General features: G+C 32.2%; 2 protein-coding genes across 2 annotated transcripts; both read left to right on the forward strand.

Annotated features, from left to right (window-relative positions):
* The first annotated feature begins 8749 nt into the window (after positions 1-8749).
* On the forward strand, positions 8750-9355 carry LOC145035191 (uncharacterized). Its single transcript, XM_078983779.1, has one exon. The coding sequence runs from the start codon at positions 8750-8752 to the stop codon at positions 9353-9355; it is 606 nt and encodes a 201-aa protein (XP_078839905.1).
* A 5109-nt stretch (positions 9356-14464) lies between these two features.
* Positions 14465-17385, forward strand: LOC145034474 (NAD(P)-binding Rossmann-fold superfamily protein). The gene is made up of 8 exons (XM_078982895.1): positions 14465-14923; positions 15128-15359; positions 15438-15517; positions 15633-15789; positions 16292-16373; positions 16557-16644; positions 16704-16750; positions 16831-17385. The coding sequence occupies exons 1-8, from the start codon at positions 14800-14802 to the stop codon at positions 17020-17022; spliced, it is 1002 nt and encodes a 333-aa protein (XP_078839021.1). The 5' UTR covers positions 14465-14799; the 3' UTR covers positions 17023-17385.
* The last annotated feature ends 2085 nt before the right edge of the window (positions 17386-19470 follow it).

Genomic DNA, 19470 nt, shown 5'->3' on the forward strand with positions numbered 1-19470 from the left:
GTTTAATGCTTTGATCATGAGCTTGGCACTTGAATGAGCTAATGTTAGTTTATTTCTTTGGTTTTGTATTGAATCATTGAATTGACATAGAACAAGAGATTTATGATGGTAAAAATCATCTCTAGTTTATGAATCATATATCCTTTATGGATGTGTAAGCATTGACATCGTCTAGGAATTGGGGATTTCTTTATTCTTAAGGCTAATCAACTTCTTGGGTTCAATTGCTTCAATTAAACCCTTGATCTTGATTAAGAAGGTGTGTTGTGGGCTTCCCCAACCTCCATACTACCTATGAGAAATCTTGGCATATCATGCTTCATGATTGCTATAACCAATTTGGGATGAATGATAAGCTTCATGTTAAATCCTAATGATAAACACACAAATGTTCATTGTGCTGAATTGCCTTAGTTTACCAATTCTCTCCAATCTTTAAGCATCTCACTCTCTTGCTTAATTGCAAGTTTTAGTTATTAAAGTCTTTTAGTTTTCAAGCAATCATAACACCCCCCTTTTAGTTTAATTGTAGTTAGTTAGCTTATTTACAATAGTTCTTTTAGATTGCATTGGTGATTGAATATAACCATTTCCCCGAGGATCGATACCCCTTTTTACCATTATATTACGTTTTATTTGCAAACAAATGGTGTAATTTGCTTGGTGGACTTGACATCCCACAAATCATACCCAAACCAGATTCCCACAAGAAGCATTATTGACATCCTAAAAGTGATCCTTTATCTACATTCCCTAACGAATCATCATTCTATTCCTGAAGGAATCTTACTCTTGTCCTCGTAGGAACCATATTCTTATTCCTAAAGGAATCATACTCTCATCCTTATAGGAAGCTTTCTCTTTTCCCATGAGAACGTTCTATCTATTGTCCCTAAAGGAACCATACTCTCATTCCCAAAGGAATCTTACTCTTGTCCCTATAGGAACCCAACTCGTGTTCCTATAGGAACCATACTCCTATTACCGAAGGAATCTTACTCTTGTCCTCATAGGAACTCTACTATTGTTCCCTTATGAACCATACTCTTATTCCTAAAGGAATCTTACCATTATCTCTATAGGAACTGTAATCTTTTCCTTGAAAGAACCTTTTATCTCTTGTCCTTGGAGGAACCTCTATCTCTACATCTCTATCTTTGTTTATGTGACTCATCACATAACACTAGTCCCATGGACAATCTATCTCTTTGTCTCAATAGGAGACCTTTTAATCTTTATCTTCCAGTACTTAACTCATTAAGTACTTAATCTTTATCTATGTTTAATAACATATTTGCATCTACAAAATACTGTTAATGTCTACACCTACATACATACTCTTATGATAATACTGCCTATAATCATCTTCTAACCCTTTCCTCTAGTTATTAGGTATTTAGAAAATAACCTTATCATCTAATCTTACATACTCTTTGTATACTTACATGCTCTGATGCATGTTTCTTACATATACCTCATACATAATCTAAAATTCCATACATGACATCAAAACTACTTGTGAGTCCAGATCTGAAACCTACAAGTTTCTTGGGACCTTAAAGAGTAATAAAGTCGCAAACTTTACTCTCAAATATCACTCAAAACTTATTAAAATGGAACAAAACACCAAATAAACTTAGATCCAAAGATCAAATGCAATAAAGCTTGGAACTTTATAACTTACAAAGGTCTATAAGGTAGATGATAGTTGAGATCTTCAATTGCCAAGCTTCAAGGATCAATCGTGCATCATAGAATTTCTTTAAAACACCAAAAATTTCAAAAATAGATGAGAGATGAGAGGGGAGGCTCAAAGTGGTGAAAGGGAGGCTAAGGTTTCTCTCAAATGGCTTTTGGTGTGATGGAGGGTGGGAAAACACCCCAAAAACATGGAACCACTCTTTATGTACATAGAAAACTCTAAAATTTGTGGGCTTGGGCTGTCCAGTTCTCACCTCGTGACAACCTGCTTTTCACCTCATAATAACGGGTTTTCACCCAATTCCATTCCAACTACAAACAATCATATCTTCTTCGTTTCATCTCCGTTTTCAGCAATCTTTATATGTGCAGAAATGTATTGACGAGCTCCACAACTTTATCAAATTACTTTTAACTGAATACATGTCTAACTAATACCATAATCCATGCAATAAGCTAGAATATTACTTTTCCCATTTTACCCTTTCTCTTCAAAGCACAATTTGAAGGCTTAAATCACTTAAGCAACATTATCAACATCCGATAGGGTTTAACTCTATTCCTTTGAAGCCTAAAACATTTGCTTGATCCATTTTCAACTCTCTATAATGAAATTAGAAACATCCGAAACTAGGTGTTACATAATCACTAGTTAGGGTTCCAAACCCTAACCCTCATTGGGTTGATCCCACTCATGTGAATCACATACAGGCTTATTTAAGGCATCTAAATACCTTCTTTAACACTTCTAACAAGCTTACTTAATATAATATAAAATAATTATCTCAATTCATCAAAATCACCATTTGGCCCTAACTATCTTAACAATGGTTAAAATGATCACCTCATGAGATTCACTTCTCTAATCCAAACCCAAAATCGCCTCTTCATCCTTCCTCGTCCTTGAAATCATCAGAGCTTGGCTATGGGGGTGTTTGGGGTGAAAATGACAAGAATGAAGGATTGAGAGGCTTATTTTCTGATGCATAACTGTGACATGGACATCTATGCACAGCTTCACAACAACCATTTGACCTCAGTCAGTGGACGTGCATTTTCTTGCCACGCCGTGGCATTCTACTTGCCATGTCGTAGTGCTCTTCCTCCACTAGCAACCTACTTTGGCCACAGCGCCTAGACACCCATATACGATGCTACGAAACAAAGTACGTTGGTCATCTTTCTTATGAAGAACTCATGCCACGCCATGGTACTATACACACCATTCTGTCGTTCCGACTTGACAACAACCCTTAGCTGATTTCTTTCCAGCCTTAGGACATTTTTCTTCAATCTTCAATGCTTCATAACTTTTTTTTCTTACCCGGTTTCCATGTTCCTTATATCCATGCAAAGGTGATAACATAATCTACACATCGGTTAAGTCATATCTCAATAACTTAATAGGGGTCTTAATATATTAAGTCACAAAGTTGGCCTCAAAAGTATAAAATACCTATTTTACCCTTTTGACCAATAATGCATATTCTCATGCATTCTTTCTCTTGAGCTTACTCGTCTAACATCTTCTAAATGACTTAAACTCTTATCGGCCATTTTCATGAACTCATAGCTTCATATTCTCATTTTTTTTTCTCATAATTGACCATTTTGCCATTTTGATCAATATTTGACTAAAAGTCAACTTTCTCTAAATTTCAAGTTCATATAATTTTGAATGAGTATAAATGAGTAGCTGATATATCATATAATGTTCCTACTATTTGATGACATTTTTATAGTACATTACCTTAATTACAAGACTCTTTATCATAATACCATTGTATGTGCCAAAATCTAGTAATTCTAGAGACTATGTCATATAATTGGATATCATATATGATGTGTGCAAGGTTTAGGAACATACTATGTGAGTTGCATACACTAATTTTGGACACAATATAATCCCAAGTTCCAAAACGTTCATACTAATAAAACAAACAATGTTTAATCCCACCAAAGACACTGGCGTATAACATAGAAAAGCCTGAACATCTATGAAGTATAACAGTCAACAGCCACAATGAAAATTCAATGATAAACAATAAATTAATGCTATATAGTTATAATTATAGCTTTGGATTGTCATATTTGCTAACCAACTGATCTCATCTACTTCATTTACACTTGATTTTTTTCTGTCTAATTTCAACTGATCTTATCTCTTAATTTCATATCATGCCATTAAAGGATCAGTTAGTGACTTTTTAATGAACAGTTGTGTAAAAAAATCACAGAACATCACAACAACAACAAACAATTTTTTTTCTCAACTTATTGTCCTACCAATCGAAAAATTCATAACAACAATTCACAACAAAATCGAAAAAGAAATGCAAGTAAAAGAGGAACAAAAATCAAAATCTCAACAAAAATGGAGTAAACTAGAATATATACTCAGCTCTTTGGAAGAAGCATGGTCTCCGATCGAGTGATCGGAAGAATATGACGAGAGAATGACGGTCGTCGGTTACAGCTGGTTGGAAGAAGCGGTCGTCGGTTGCAACAGGTGGGAAGGATTATGCAACGGTAGAGAGATAGCATTCTCTGTGGAAGCGTTCATAAAAGAGTACAAAACTAGAAAGCAAACATTTTGTGTGTATTTTGTCGCAGTCCATCAGTTGAAGAGAAGGGACTGAATCAACTAAAAAGCTTGGACTGAGTCCAAGAGTGTATAAGCCATATCAAACATGTTGAATCGTATTTTTATACACCCGATTAGAAGCTAAATCAAACGAGGTTTAAGACTGTTTGATATATCACATCTCTCTTGTTTTTTAGTTTTTTAGTCTCTCATGTTTGGAAAGTAAAAAAAAAAACCTTATAAGCATAAAGGTGGAGGTGGAGGGATCCATTACTTTTATCCCTCAAATATACCTTTCATTAATTATATATAAAAAACAAATCCTAAAATTTCATATTATTATTAATTAAAAGCATAAAGGTGGAGGGATCCATCACTTTTATCCCTCTCAACTCACTTGACACATCAACTTTTATCTTGCATTTATTTTCATTTTTTTCAACCGACAACACATGGTCATGAAACCTATATTTCTCATCCCTCACAACCTTAAATTCGAAAATCAGAAAGGTAATTTTTAAAATATTACATGCCGCCTTGTAACAAAAATAGTTCATGTTATGGTGTTTGCGATACTCACTTTTTGTTGCGTTTAAAATGTTTTCATTAAAAACTATGACCTCCCGAGTATTCATCTTGTGAATGAAAATAACGTTAAAGTCTTTCATTTTTGTTGTATATCTTTCTATTCGGTAGCAATTTGATGTGTTGAACGATTCGAACCCCACAACTTACTACTTAAGGTGATCCATAACTAATCCCCAAAGATATGAGGATTTATGTTGAGTAACCTGAGTATTTTTTTAGAGTGTTCCTATATGTTCTTTCCAATGCCACTTCTTCAATTTCAGACCATTCTACACAATCATCTAACCTAGAATAACATCCATTTAAAAAAATGAATTGAAATGAGAATGAAACTAAAAAGTAAAATGTAATGGAATCGAATGGAATAAGAGGTGTGATTTTGAAATGGAACTGATGAGGATTTATAGTGAGAAATTGTATTAAAAAGAGAGAAAGTAAAATGTTATCAATTGGAGAGAGAGAGGGAAAGAGAGAGAGAGAGAGAGAGAGAGACTCGCGGTTTGCACGACTCGCTAAACATACAAAATGCCTTACCTCACTCTCGCTAGAATCAAGACCTTGGCAGTACCAACGCTACCGTCAATCATCTATCGTAAACAACATCGACACTCTCTACCCTAAAGAGTTATGAATTTGAACCTAATTTTGATGTGAAAAATGATTTTTTTAATAGTCTTACAAAGAGTAGTATTTATCGAAGAACCGATTAATTGATTTGTCGTATGACTCATTAGGTTCAAAATAAGGAATGACATATATGTTTTTGGACTTTTACTATTAATTTTCTTTACATATTAATTTATTGGATTATATTTCTTATCTTATAATATATAATTTTTATAATATTTAATCAACAAAGTGATTACGTACCACTAGATGGATTAGACGATAATTCACGATTTAGTCATGATACCATTCCACACATATATCACGAGTAGATATGGTAAACGTGTTGTGTCATGTTGGGTTCGTGTCAAGACATTAACGGGTTGAGAGAGTTTGACCTTAACCTGATCCGTTTAGTTATCGTGTCGTGTTGTGTCCACCCATTTATTTTCGTGTCGATTTCGTGTCAGATTTTAGGTTAAGATTTAGACATCATGAATATTTTGTGTCATGTTGAATTGAAATATTTTAAATGTTGGAAAGTAGGATACTGGGATGTGATAAGAAAAAAGTGAAACATTAGAGTTAGAAGGTGGAGTGGAATGAAAAAATTTATAGTAAGTTTAGAAAAATGAAAATAATAAAACTTTGGGAGCTAAGATGATAGGTGGTGAGAACGAGTAAAATTTAGTTATTTTGAAAGTTAAAATTTTTATTTTAGTTTTTGAGTTTAGTCCACTACAAAATTTATAATATATAATATACTTATAAAAATATGAAATTATATATATATATATATATATATATATATATATATATATATATATATATATATATATATATATATATATATATATAGTTCATATTCGAGTTACAAATATTGACCCTAACCATACTCATTTAATTATCGTGTTGTATTGTGTCAACCCGTTTATTTAAACGTATCGCAATCTCTTACCCAAATTCATTAATTTCATGTCGGGTTGTCGTATCGTGTTAAGTTTTATGAGCTCTAATTATAACATAATTCAAATTCATGATAATATTGTTGATATTATATGAGATGAAGGAACTTCATTTAACATATATAACCAAAGAATTGTTATTTTATTATTATATAATGGAATATATCACTTTTTTATTATAATATTGAATTATCATTGTAAAAGAATTTTTTCTCATATTTTATCTGCTGGTTTATCGAATAACAATAGAAACAACATAATTAATAAGTCAAACCTAACATAAAAATTATGTAAATAAGTAAACAAATACACGATATAAATACATTATTTTTTAGTTTGTGTGACTCAATAAAATGTTTTTTTTTCTTCGATTCATTACCTTTTTTATCCCATATTTTATATTTTTTATGTGTTATAGTTTGATCAAACCGTATATAATGTATTCCTATTTATTAAAAAAGATCATTTTTATTGAAGATTTACTCTAAAAAAATTATATAACAATTACTAGATTGACATGGAAATTTAGAAGATCTTATGGACGAAAACTAATCATCTGGATTTTGTAAATATACTTCATAAAAAAGATAATGTTTAATAAACATTATGAAAAATATTAAATAAAGTAAAATATCAAAGAAACCCTCATATTTATATTCATGAAAAAGAAACTCTTAGATACTTCGTAGCATCCGGAAATTAGATTAATAATATAGTCATGGAAAAAGCATGACAATCATTTGATCTGAATGACTTCCCATTACTTTTCGATTTTTAAGTTTTAAAAGGATAAATATATTAGATAAAAACTCTTTAATGGGTTAGTGGAAAGTGATGACACCATTCTTGATAAATGTTTACAAATCAAATCAAGTTTTAATTTGAAAAATGTGGCTAGCTTATACAAATAATATTTGTTAGTTCCAAATTTTATTTGTGTAGAGTAAATTATTAGTGGTCGATACTTAGACACCTATTTATAATTATAGATTAGACAATTATCAAATAATAATAATAATAATAATAATAATAATAATAATAATAATAATAATAATAAGAGTCTCCACTAAAGCTAAAATTGTCATGAACATTATTAAAGCCTAAAAAAATAAACTAAAAACCGATATATTAATGAAAATGTTCAACTATATAGTTGAAGTTCCCTCGTTTACAGCGTTGAAATAAAATGTTCTAAGCTAATGTGGAATTAGTTTAAGCAAGTGAAAAAGTTCCTTCAGTAGTCACCACGGTGGGATATATTTTTTACCAAATACACAAATTTCATCCAAATTTTATGATAACTCAATATTTGAAAGAAAATTATTTTTACTAACTTCTAAACATAAAATTATATATATATATATATATATATATATATATATATATATATATATATATATATATATATATATATATATTAGGCACCTTTAAAAAACGTGCCCTGGACAGTCGCTTCTTATCTCCCATCCTTTGGAACTGGCGTAGGCGGTATGCAAATGTGAAGCATATTACCGGCCGTGAACACCGCTCGTTGATGACTATATTACCGATGGTGAGGTTTCACCGATGAAATGGAAAAGTTTTGTTGGTGAAAACATTCCTGAATTTGGCTTGGTCTGCATTAGAACTTTTAATTTGATGCATTAAGAAAATACTCAAGAGTGATATTAATTGTTATAGTTTGAAAGAGTTTTTATAGGAAAAAATATCACCATACCCCTATGATAGACAAAATTTTGTAAGAAAGACAAAAGCTTATGTGAAGCATATGTAACATACTTTTTTCATATGTGAAAACATTACAACACCCTTTAACCTTGTATGAAGGGATTTAAAAGACTAAAAGATGCAACTATGAGTAAGTGAGTAATTGGCAACTCTATATCCGGGAATGGTCGCTCTGGAGGCCAAGAAAGTGGAGCGATACATTTGGGGGTTGTCCCCTCAGATCCAGGGGATGGTGATATCTGCCAACTCGATCCCCCTTGATAGCGCGAAACGATTGGCCCAAACTCTTATCGACCAGGGAGTTCGTCAAGGCATTATAACCCCCACACCCGAACATCTAAAAGGGGATGACCGCAAGATGAAGTTTTGGAACAAAAAGAAAAGACAACCCGCTCAAGACTCAGACAAGAAAAAACAAACGGTGACCGTCCATGCCATCACCGCCCCTACTTCTCCTACTGCCCCTACTCCAGCCAAGCAATATGCTGGAACTCTTCCAAAATAAAACAAGTGCGGTTTCCACCACCATCATGTCTGCCGAGAATTACAATGTAATAACTGCAACAAGAAGGGGCACATGGACCATTTCTGCAAGACATCTACACATCAAACCACCCAGGCCTCTAATGTTGGGGTGGGCCGCGCCTGCTATGGTTGCGGTGAAACCGATCATTTCAAGAGTGACTGCCCAAAGGCACAAAACAGGAATGGTGGAGGTGTGGGAAGGGTTCTAACAATGGGTCCTGAAGAGGCAGTGAGGGATCCTACCATGGTTACTGTTATGTTCCACCTAAACCACTCATATGAATGTATACTATTTGATAGTGGTGTGGAGAAAAGCTTCATGAGCCACCAGTTCAAACACTTACTCAAACAGAAACCCCAAACACTAAATGAAGCATTCATCGTAGAAATGACTAATGGAAAGACAGAAAGCACTAAAGATATATTCGTAGGATTCACACTAACTCTAAACAACCATTCTTTCCAAGTCGACCTGATGCCAGTCACGATCAGTAGCTTTGATGTCATGATTGGCATGGATTGGTTAAGCCCCCATCATGCCAAAATTCCGTGTTACGAAAAGGCCACCCGCCTTAACCTACCAAACAATGAAACCCTCATTATTTATGGCGATAAACCCGACAAGAATCTGCAGATCATCTCTTGCATCAAGGCCTAGAAATATCTTCATAAATAATACTACACCTTCTTAGCCCATGTCGTTGATAAAAAACAAGAGGTGAAAGACATCAAGGATATTCCCGAGGTCTGTGACTATTTCCAAAAGACCTCCTGGGAATTCCACCTGTACGCCATGTCGAATTCAGAATCGACTTGATTCCTGGAGCCACTCCTATAGCCAAATCTCCCTACTGCTTAGCACTGACTGAAATGCAGGAACTATCCAGCTAATTAAACGAACTGCTGAGCAAGGGATTCATCGGACCAAGCTTCTCACCTTAGGGAGCACCGGTTTTATTCGTGGAAAAGAAGGATGGATCTTTCCGCATGTGCATAGACTACCGAGAACTGAACAAGCTCACTATTAAGACTCGCTATCCCTTACCTCGAATCGACGACTTATTCGATCAACTAAAAGGCTCAAGCTACTTCTCAAAGATTGACCTAAGGTCGGGGTACCACTAGTTACAAATTCAGGAGGAGGATATCCCTAAGACCGAGTTTAGAACTCGCTACGGTCATTACGAGTTTGTAGTGATGCCCTTCAGTCTAACCAATGCGCCAACGGTCTTCATGGACCTAATGAACCGTGTGTGTCAGCCGTATCTGGATAAACTTGTGATAGTATTCATCGATGACATACTAATTTATTCACGAAGCAAGGAGGAACACCGTCAACATCTACGATAAGTCTTGGAGACATTAAGGGCAGAAAAGCTATACGCAAAATTCTCAAAATGCGAATTTTGGATCCGAAGGGTAGACTTCTTGGGGCACGTAGTCAGCGGAGAAGGGATACACGTGGACCCTTCTTAGGTCAAGGCGATTGCGAACTGGGCAACACCAAGAACATCGACGGAGATACGCCAGTTTTTAGGTCTGGTTGGCTACTACAGAAGATTCATACAAATTTTCTCAAAGATCGCAAAGCCGCTCACAACCCTAACACAGAATGGAGTAACTTTCAGCTGGGGGAAAGAATAAGAAGCCACCTTTGAAACACTTAAGCAAGCTCTGTGTAGTGCACCAATCATGTCCCTCCCAGAAGGGATCGAAGACTTCATGGTCTATTGTGATGCATCCAAACAGGGCCTGGGATGTGTGCTCATGCAACGAGGAAAGGTCATCACCTATGCCTCAATACAACTCGAGACGCATAAGGTCAATTACACCACACATGACTTTGAATTAGGGGCAATATTGTTTTCCCTAAAGATCTAGAGACATTACTTGTACAACACTAAATGCACTATCTTCACAGATCATAAGAGTCTGCAACACATTCTAAACCAAAAGGAGCTCAATATAAGGCAACGACAATGGGTTGAACTACTAACTGGCTACGAGTGCAAAATCCGTTACCACCTGGGCAAAGCCAATGTAGTAGCAGATGCCCTGAGCCGAAAAGAATACTCGGGTCTCCGAGTAAAGTCACTAACCTTGACTATCCAATCCCACGTATCTTTGCAGATCAGAGAGGCTCAGTTGGAAGCCTTGAAACCCGAGAATGTCATAAACGAAGTCTTGAGAGGGATGGATAAGAACCTTATAGTCAAAGATAACGGAGCCTACTACCTCATGGATCGAATCTGGACATCGAGGTTTGGTAGGTACAGAGACGTTGTCATGAACGAAGCCCACAAGACAAAGCACTCCGTCTATCCAGGATTAGACAAGATGTACTTGGACCTCAAGAAACTTTATTAGTGGCCGAACATGAAAGTCGAGATCGCTGCCTACGTGGGCAAGTGCCTGACTTGTGCTAAAGTCAATGTAGAGTATTATAAGCCCTCGGGTTTTCTGCAACAACCAGACATACCCGAGTAGAAGTGGAAGCGGATAACCATGGACTTCATAACCAAGTTGCCCAAGACAACGAGCGAACTTGACAACATCTGGGTGATCGTTGACAGGTTAACCAAATCCGCACACTTCTACGCCATATGTGACCATAAATGCCATAACTAAAATTAGCACTTATTTAAATGAATCAGTTAACCATATCTTTAAATAATTGTGTTCTTTGATGCATGATTGCATGTCATTACATTAGATTACGAGGAATGCTCTTTAAAAGTTTCATTCAAATTAAACATCTTATAGATTATGTAATCAACTTTAGCAAAATAGTATGTTAGAGATATTTTTAAATGAACATTTTTGTTTTATTAAGTTATAATTATCTTCATAACTAACAAAAATATGTCTAGAACTTTTCTGTTTTTATTAAGTTATAATTAGAGATTGTTAGGATTATAGTATGTTAATGGTTAATATTATGTGGGCACGTCGTGAATGGTTAATATTATGTGCATATATTTGCACTTTTTGTTATATAAAAGGTAATTCTTATAAATATTTTGTAGTAGATAGTAGATGTTTCATTACTTAACAACCAACTCTACTTTGAGCCAAACGTCTGGAAATTGTAATAATTACATTGTCTTTTTTGCGATAAAAAACTATCGTCTAATTGTAATAACATCTTTAAGGCGGTCTACGTACAAAGAGAACATACACGTTCATTAAGTATCCGAATCTTTTTCGAATCCTTTCGGTCGTAATCTTCAACGTTTGTCATCTCTTCAAATTAACAAAATTAACTCATGTTTATATGATAGTAAAGGAACAACTTGCTATCTACTGCCACAGTTATAATTTATTTAAATTAACTCATGTTTATATGATAGTAAATGAACAACTTGTAAGATTTTTATTGATGATCATTCACGAGAATTTATTGCTTTCATGGTTATCATTTCCGACCGTTTAGTTGAGGTCGTTAGAAAAATAATGTTGCTCGAATGAGTCGCTAGGTGTAATGCTCATTCACCATGGGTAAAGTCGTTGTAAGTAGTTTAAACAATAAGTTAACAAAATTCACGAATCGATTAGAGTATATGAGATAGATGCACGTTTGACGTTTCGCTAATTCGCAAACACGGTTTTCATGCTTTGTAGTATTTTCTTGGTAATTGGAAAAAGAAATCCTCTAAGGACTAAGATGTTCTCCAAGTTTTTACGAATAAGTCAAGAGAAAAAAGTGCTGTAGGTCTCCCAAGAGATAAACACTAAAGTGGGCTTAAATTGACAAGTCGTTCTCTGCAAAGCTTTAGAAACCCCTCACGTGTGATCCCACAACTTCTTCTCTTCCTGCTTCTTGACACTTGTGTCTTACTCGTCCCCTACATGTCCTTTACTAAATAATTATTTTTCTACTATAGCAAAAATCTTTAAAAAAATTAGTTAAAAAGATATCTTATTTTACCATTTAGACAGTTCTAATTAATTTTTGAAATATCTTTATTTGTTAAAATTGCATTGTTTTCCGAAAAAACTGATTAAAAATAGTTGATTATAGGTTGATTTTTTATAAAATTGATGATAATGTGTTTAAAGGGTGTATGATTAGTAGCACCAAAAAAAAAAAAAATCTTATACACGAGCTAAGATGTCTATATATATATATATATATATATATATATATATATATATATATATATATATATATATATATATATATATATATATATATAGGGTTAGGTTAATGTGAGACGGTTTAATTTTGTGAGACCGTGAGACGCATTTTTTTTATTTTTTTTAGTTAATTTAAGTTCCGAAAATAATAGTTAAAAAAAGAATTTTTTGATTTTTCAATTTATTTTGCATTTTAAAATTATTTTTAGAATATGTACAGTGTAATATTCTATTTATTTTTCAAAAAAAATAGAATTTTTTTTAATTAATTCAAGTTCCGAAAATAATATTTAAAAAAAGAATTTTTAGATTTTTCCATTTATTTTGCATTTTAAAATTATTGTTTAGAATATGTCAGTGTAATATTCTATTTAGAATATTTCACGTATTTTTCAAAAAAAAAAAAAAAAAAAAACGGGATTTTTTTTAGTTAATTTAAGCTCCAAAAATAATATTTAATTTTTTTTGGATTTTTCCATTTATTTTGTATTTTAAAATTATTTTTAGATTTGGTCTCACGGTCTCACAAAATTAGAATGGTCTCAAATGAACCTGAACATATATATATTAAAAATAACCAAATATAAAATAAAAATTATTATATATAGTAATTAATTTGAAAAATGAATAATCAATGTTCAGACTTTAACAGTTTTTGCTCTTGTAGAAAATAAATTACAAAAACTATCTTAACTTATAGAAAAGCTTCCTATACATTTATTTTTACGAAAAACGATCCACATATTTAAGAAAATTACAAAAATATCCATCCATAATAGAAAATTTAGGGATTACTATATTGCCTTAGTTATAAATCATTACAATTCTAGTCCAATGAAGATATTACTAATAATAAGATATGTACTAATAATATATAATCTAGATAAAATTTTATGATTGATATAGTAGATCAATTAATAAAGAAAACTATATTATATGCCAAAAAAGTGAATAAATTATAGATTTATAATAAATGGGTATCATTAGAAATTCTCATTATATTGTCTTAAGTTTTTAAGAGAATCTCAATTTTTATTTTTTTATAGAAAAATCTCGAATTTTTAATATTTTGTCAAAATTAATATAATTTTTTTTTGAACACAAAATGAATTTTTTCTAATAGTAAACCTTATCATACACATATAATACTATTTGAAAAAACAAGTAAATTTATAAAATAAAGAAATTATATAACAAAAAGGTATAAAGTGTTATGATTTGTAAACAAAATTAAAACAGTAATAGATCAAAATTTATAAATCCATTAGCGCAACATCCGAACATATAATGCTATACAATAATAATAATCAATCAATCAAATAAACAATGTAAGTTATTTAGCAATTGATAAAGGATACACAAATAAAAAAAAGTTAACAAAAGTTTCAAATTTCAGATAAGTAATCTAAGAATAAATCTATGATTTGCTTCTTTTTGCTCGAGTTTTTTTTATTGTTCAGAAATATTATCTTGAATATTTTTTCTCTCCTTTTTATTATTGAAGTACCATGTTTATATTATGAATAACCATTAACGTTTTCTTTTTTAAACAAAATCCTACTTTATAATCTAGTTTAAGAATAAAGAAACAGGGGAAATATTGGCTTAATATAAAAGAAAATGAAGCGCAACTTTGTATCAAAAGACAAAGAAGTAATCTGGTAAATATACATAAATAGATGCAGGAGAAGGACCATCGTCTCTTTCCTCATTCCCATCTCTATCCTCTCTTCTCCCCCGTTAAAATCCAGTGTTTAAGGGAAGGGGCTACTCTGCGAGATTTCTGGGTCTATATTATATATAGCCCCTGCGATCTTTCTTTTCATCGCTGACAAACTCAATTTACTGCTATCCCTCTCTCTCTCTTCTGTGTTGTGTGTAAAAAGTTGGTATGATATTCGGACAATAAACGCTGTCAACACCATAAAAAGTCTAAACGACGAAAGAAAAAGTTTGAAGAAAAAAATGCTGGAAACGCTCAAGTACCTGATCGGCTCAGCCGGACCGAGTGGCTACGGCTCCAAATCGACTGCCGAACAAGTCACCGATACCTGCGTCGATTTACGAACCTCCACCGCCATCATCACCGGTAATCATTATCTGTAAATTGTAACTAATCATACGCATTCGCATCCGCATGCAATCTCATCATTATCGTATCATTACTGCAGAGAAAGAGAAAGAGAAAGAGAATCCTCTTTTTATTTATTTTTTCTTCGAAAAAAAAAACGTAATCGAATCTACTACGTTCAGTATTAATTTGTTGATAATTAGATGGATTTTGATCTTACAGGTGCGACGTCGGGAATCGGAGCTGAGACGGCTCGAGTCCTGGCTAAGCGAGGAGCTCGTCTCGTCATTCCTGCTCGAAACCTGAAAGCTGCGGAGGAAACAAAGGCTCGTATCACATCGGAGTTTCCTGATTCCAAAATCATCGTCATGCGTCTCGATCTTAGTTCTCTCAAATCCGTGAGGAGCTTCGTTTCTGATTTTGATGCTCTCAATTTGCCTCTGAACCTCCTCATGTAAATTCATGTTAATAATTCCTTCAAATTTCTTTCATCTAACATTCACCTGACAATCGTGTAACTGAAATCTGTTAGCAACAACGCCGGTAAATTCGCACACGATCACGGCATATCCGAAGACGGGATCGAGATGACGTTTGCAACTAATTATCTCGGTAAGTTTTTAGTCATCCACATAAAATCCATATTTGATTTATATTTGTTTTAGTTAGTGTAAGCAAAATTCGACACGATTCAACAGAAATTGCATCTTCATGAATTAATAATTAGGTCATTTTCTGTTAACGAAACTGCTGCTGAAGAAGATGATAGCAACGGCGAAATCAACAGGCATTCAAGGACGAATAGTAAACGTATCGTCCGGCATCCATACCTGGTTTTCCGGCGACCTAATCGGCTCTCTCGGTCAATTAACTCGAGATAAAAGGTACATACAATACTGAATAACTGAATACAGTATTTATTTTAAAAAATCGAGAAGAAATAAAATACTTTGCTGCATGAAACTTCAATCTAGAATATTCTATAACCAACTAAAACGAATATATATATTATTCAAATCCATTCCTAAATAAATTAATAGCATGCAACGGAATTAAACACAAAACATAAATGTTTTTCAACTAATTATTTAACTTATTATTGATGGAATTAAATTATATCACCTTTTAATTGTACGACCATTTATGATTCGTTAACTGGACCACCAAAAAGATGAAAATATCAGTATTTATAATTTTACCTTTGGTATTACACCACCAACTACATTTTAGAAACTAATCCGATTTGAACACACCCGATTTTTTTTTTTTTTTTTTTTTCTAAATACAATTTTTTTTTTTATATAAACGGAAGTAAAATTTAATGAGTTTGACTTTGACTTTATCTTTAGTGTATTAATTTGTCATTTTGTCAAAATCTGCATACAGTCACTACGATGCAACACGTGCATATGCAATCTCGAAGCTTGCTAACGTTTTGCACACCAAGGAACTTGCTCGCAGACTACAGGTACTATATAAAGATTGTCTCGATTATTACAATCGTACAAATTTATGTATATATTTCTGGATTACCATTAAAATATGAGATTTCCATATTAAAGCAGAATTTTGTTTTCTTTCCTTTTTTTTTTTCCTTTATATATTCTTATGTTTCATTTTTTTTTTAATTATTATATATTTTTGGTGGCAGGAAATGGATTGTAACGTGACAGTAAATTGTGTACATCCTGGGATCGTGAGAACTCGTCTCACAAGGGAACATGAAGGTTTCATTACAGGTACTTTTGTTATATAATTTTTTTTTTTCAAAATTCTGAAAGTTATATAAAACATGCAGATTTCGTATTTTTTGTGACTTCAAAGCTGTTGAAAACGATACCTCAGGTATTTTTATTGTCTAGTTAAAAAAATTATATATGTATTTTTATTCTTGCAATATGTTACAATTTATTTGTAATGTATAGGCTGCTGCGACTACATGCTATGTTGCAACAAATAAAAAACTAGAAAATGTGAGTGGAAAATATTTTGCTGATTGCAATGAAGCTTCAAATTCAGAAATGGGATGCAACCGAAAGGAAGCTGCACGATTATGGTCGTTCTCTGAAATCATGGTTTCTACTAATTGGAAAGATGTTTTTGCTCCATTTCGTTAGAAACACAGTATCAGTATCAGGTTCAGGTTCAAAACAGAACCGAATTATATCACAAAAAAGACAGATAATTCAATCTCGGCCTTTCGATGAAAAAACATTCCAAAGGTTTAGATCGAGTTATGTGACGCTATGATGTATTTTATTTCTGTTTTGAACCTAATTGAAGAGACACATAATATAGTTTATACATTAAGCATCAAATTAGAAAATACAAGATACCTTGATCGATGAACATATTATTATATGTTTGTCATGTAAAGACAGGTTAGTTTACAAGTTGTATGATAATATATATGATATTATATATAAAGATATACAAGTCACATATGCATATATATGCAACGACTGGTTTATTATAATTTATAATTTGTGGGTGTAATGTTAGGCAGATTCTTTCAATATTATGTTACAGATTTGTCACTTAGCTGTGTTGATACTATATGCTAATTCTTGGATTCTATTTTTTAAGAATCCTAATTTTAAATGCCTTTTTGGTGACAGTTGATATATTAAACCGTTTGTTAGGATTTTTAATCAACTTTTTTCGAGACTAAATTGTAATTATGTAATCGACCAAGTATGTAAGGAAAAAAAATATATTGACGTGGAAAGATATCAAAATAATTAATGTCTTTAAGGCGGTGGGTATTCTTCCCTGTAATCTCTTCCTTCAAAAAAATGATAAACAACATTATTCGAACGAATAATATTAATATGTCCCATGGCGCACAAAAGCAATCTGCTTACATATTTTTTTACCCATAATAAAAATGTAAATATGTTTCCTCACCTATAATAGTAACTGGTAATCATCATTTGTTAGCATTTCACAAATGTTAGATACATATTGTTACTCCTCATAAGATAAAGTTAAGAATATTCTCCTTAAAAAATAAATGTTTTTTTTGCCACATGTCAATCTCTTATGAGTTTTGATACTTATCATTTTGTGGTATTTTTAAATAAATATTTTTTTCCATTTGTCATTTTCTTATTTTTTTTATCTTTCTTAATTAACACATCATATTTACATCTTAATTAATAATTGGTTTAATTGAAAATAACCAATAAATTACAATATTACAACTCATATAGTATTTAATATGTTTCTTTTTAAATTCAAATTTTAAATTTCAAATTTAAATAATTTTTTTTAAAAACTTCCTATTTAAATTTTTTTTTTGTTTTATCCAACCCGTATAAAATACGGGTGTCACAACTAGTTACTATTATAAGTAAAAGACAAAACAATAACTTATATTGATAGCAATACTCCTTAATATATTTTCCATAATTTGCCTTTTTATGTTTTATGTTGTGCTCCTGAGTTTAATGAAGGACAGAAAAAAAAAAATGGGAAGAACAAAAAAGTGAACGCAATGTGTGTGAAAGACATTGAAAAAAACCGTGATTAGAAGGCTAGATACAGGAGTATGTTAAAATGTGGATGACATGTATTTTGCAGATGTGTCTTGACAGTGCTATTCTATGGGATTAACTAACAAAATAAATTATTTAATAATGTAAATACGTTCAATCTCTCACAACTATTGTCATTATCATGCATTTTCATTAATTCTTATTTATTTTTGTTCTCATATATCGTTTTTCACTTATTTTTATTCTTACAAAATACGATTATCAATAACGCATTCTGAAAACATTTCTATAAAATGAAAAATCATAAAAAAAAGGGTCTATAATACCCTTATAGACGTTTTAATTAGCGAGAGTATATCATAATGACAATAGTTATATGAGTTAAATATATTTACATTACAAAACAACATATTTTCTTAGTCTTTCTAATAGAATAACATTGTCCACATGTCCGTATAATAGATGTTCATCCACATTTGAATATATATATATATATATATATATATATATATATATATATATATATATATATATATATATATATATATATATATATATATATAAAAGAGTAAACTACTAATTCCAAGGAAAACTTTCTTAGGAAATTTCTTGGAAATAAACTTTTCCTTAGGGTTTTTGAGGGATTTCATTTTCTTGGAAAACACCTTCCTAGGAAAATATTTTTGTGGAAAAATGGGTGATCTACATAAATATACAAAAGTAAATAATATTGTGTTGGATCTAAGTTCGAATGGAGGTAACCACTTGGGTTGTGGTGACTTGGTAAGACATGTGGAAGATATGGTGGATAACCTATTGACCCATGTTCAAATCCTAACACCACTCAGCCCTTGTGGCCATGGAGGTTCGCCTGCAGTGACTTCAGGGCATGAAGCAAAGCTTTATGTTTGCAGCGGGGGATTAGTCGGTGCGCGAAAGCTGGCCCGAAAACCCTCGTTAGGAAAGATCCCTTTCCAAAAAAAAAAAAAAAAAAAGTTCGAATGGAGGTAGATGCAATTTTTTTTCTTCTAAACATGAAAGAAATAGCAAATTTTTAAAAATTAACCC

Source organism: Lactuca saligna, chromosome 3 (genome assembly GCF_052625555.1).
Source record: "Lactuca saligna cultivar CGN05327 chromosome 3, ASM5262555v1, whole genome shotgun sequence".
Taxonomy (NCBI): Eukaryota; Viridiplantae; Streptophyta; class Magnoliopsida; order Asterales; family Asteraceae; genus Lactuca; species Lactuca saligna.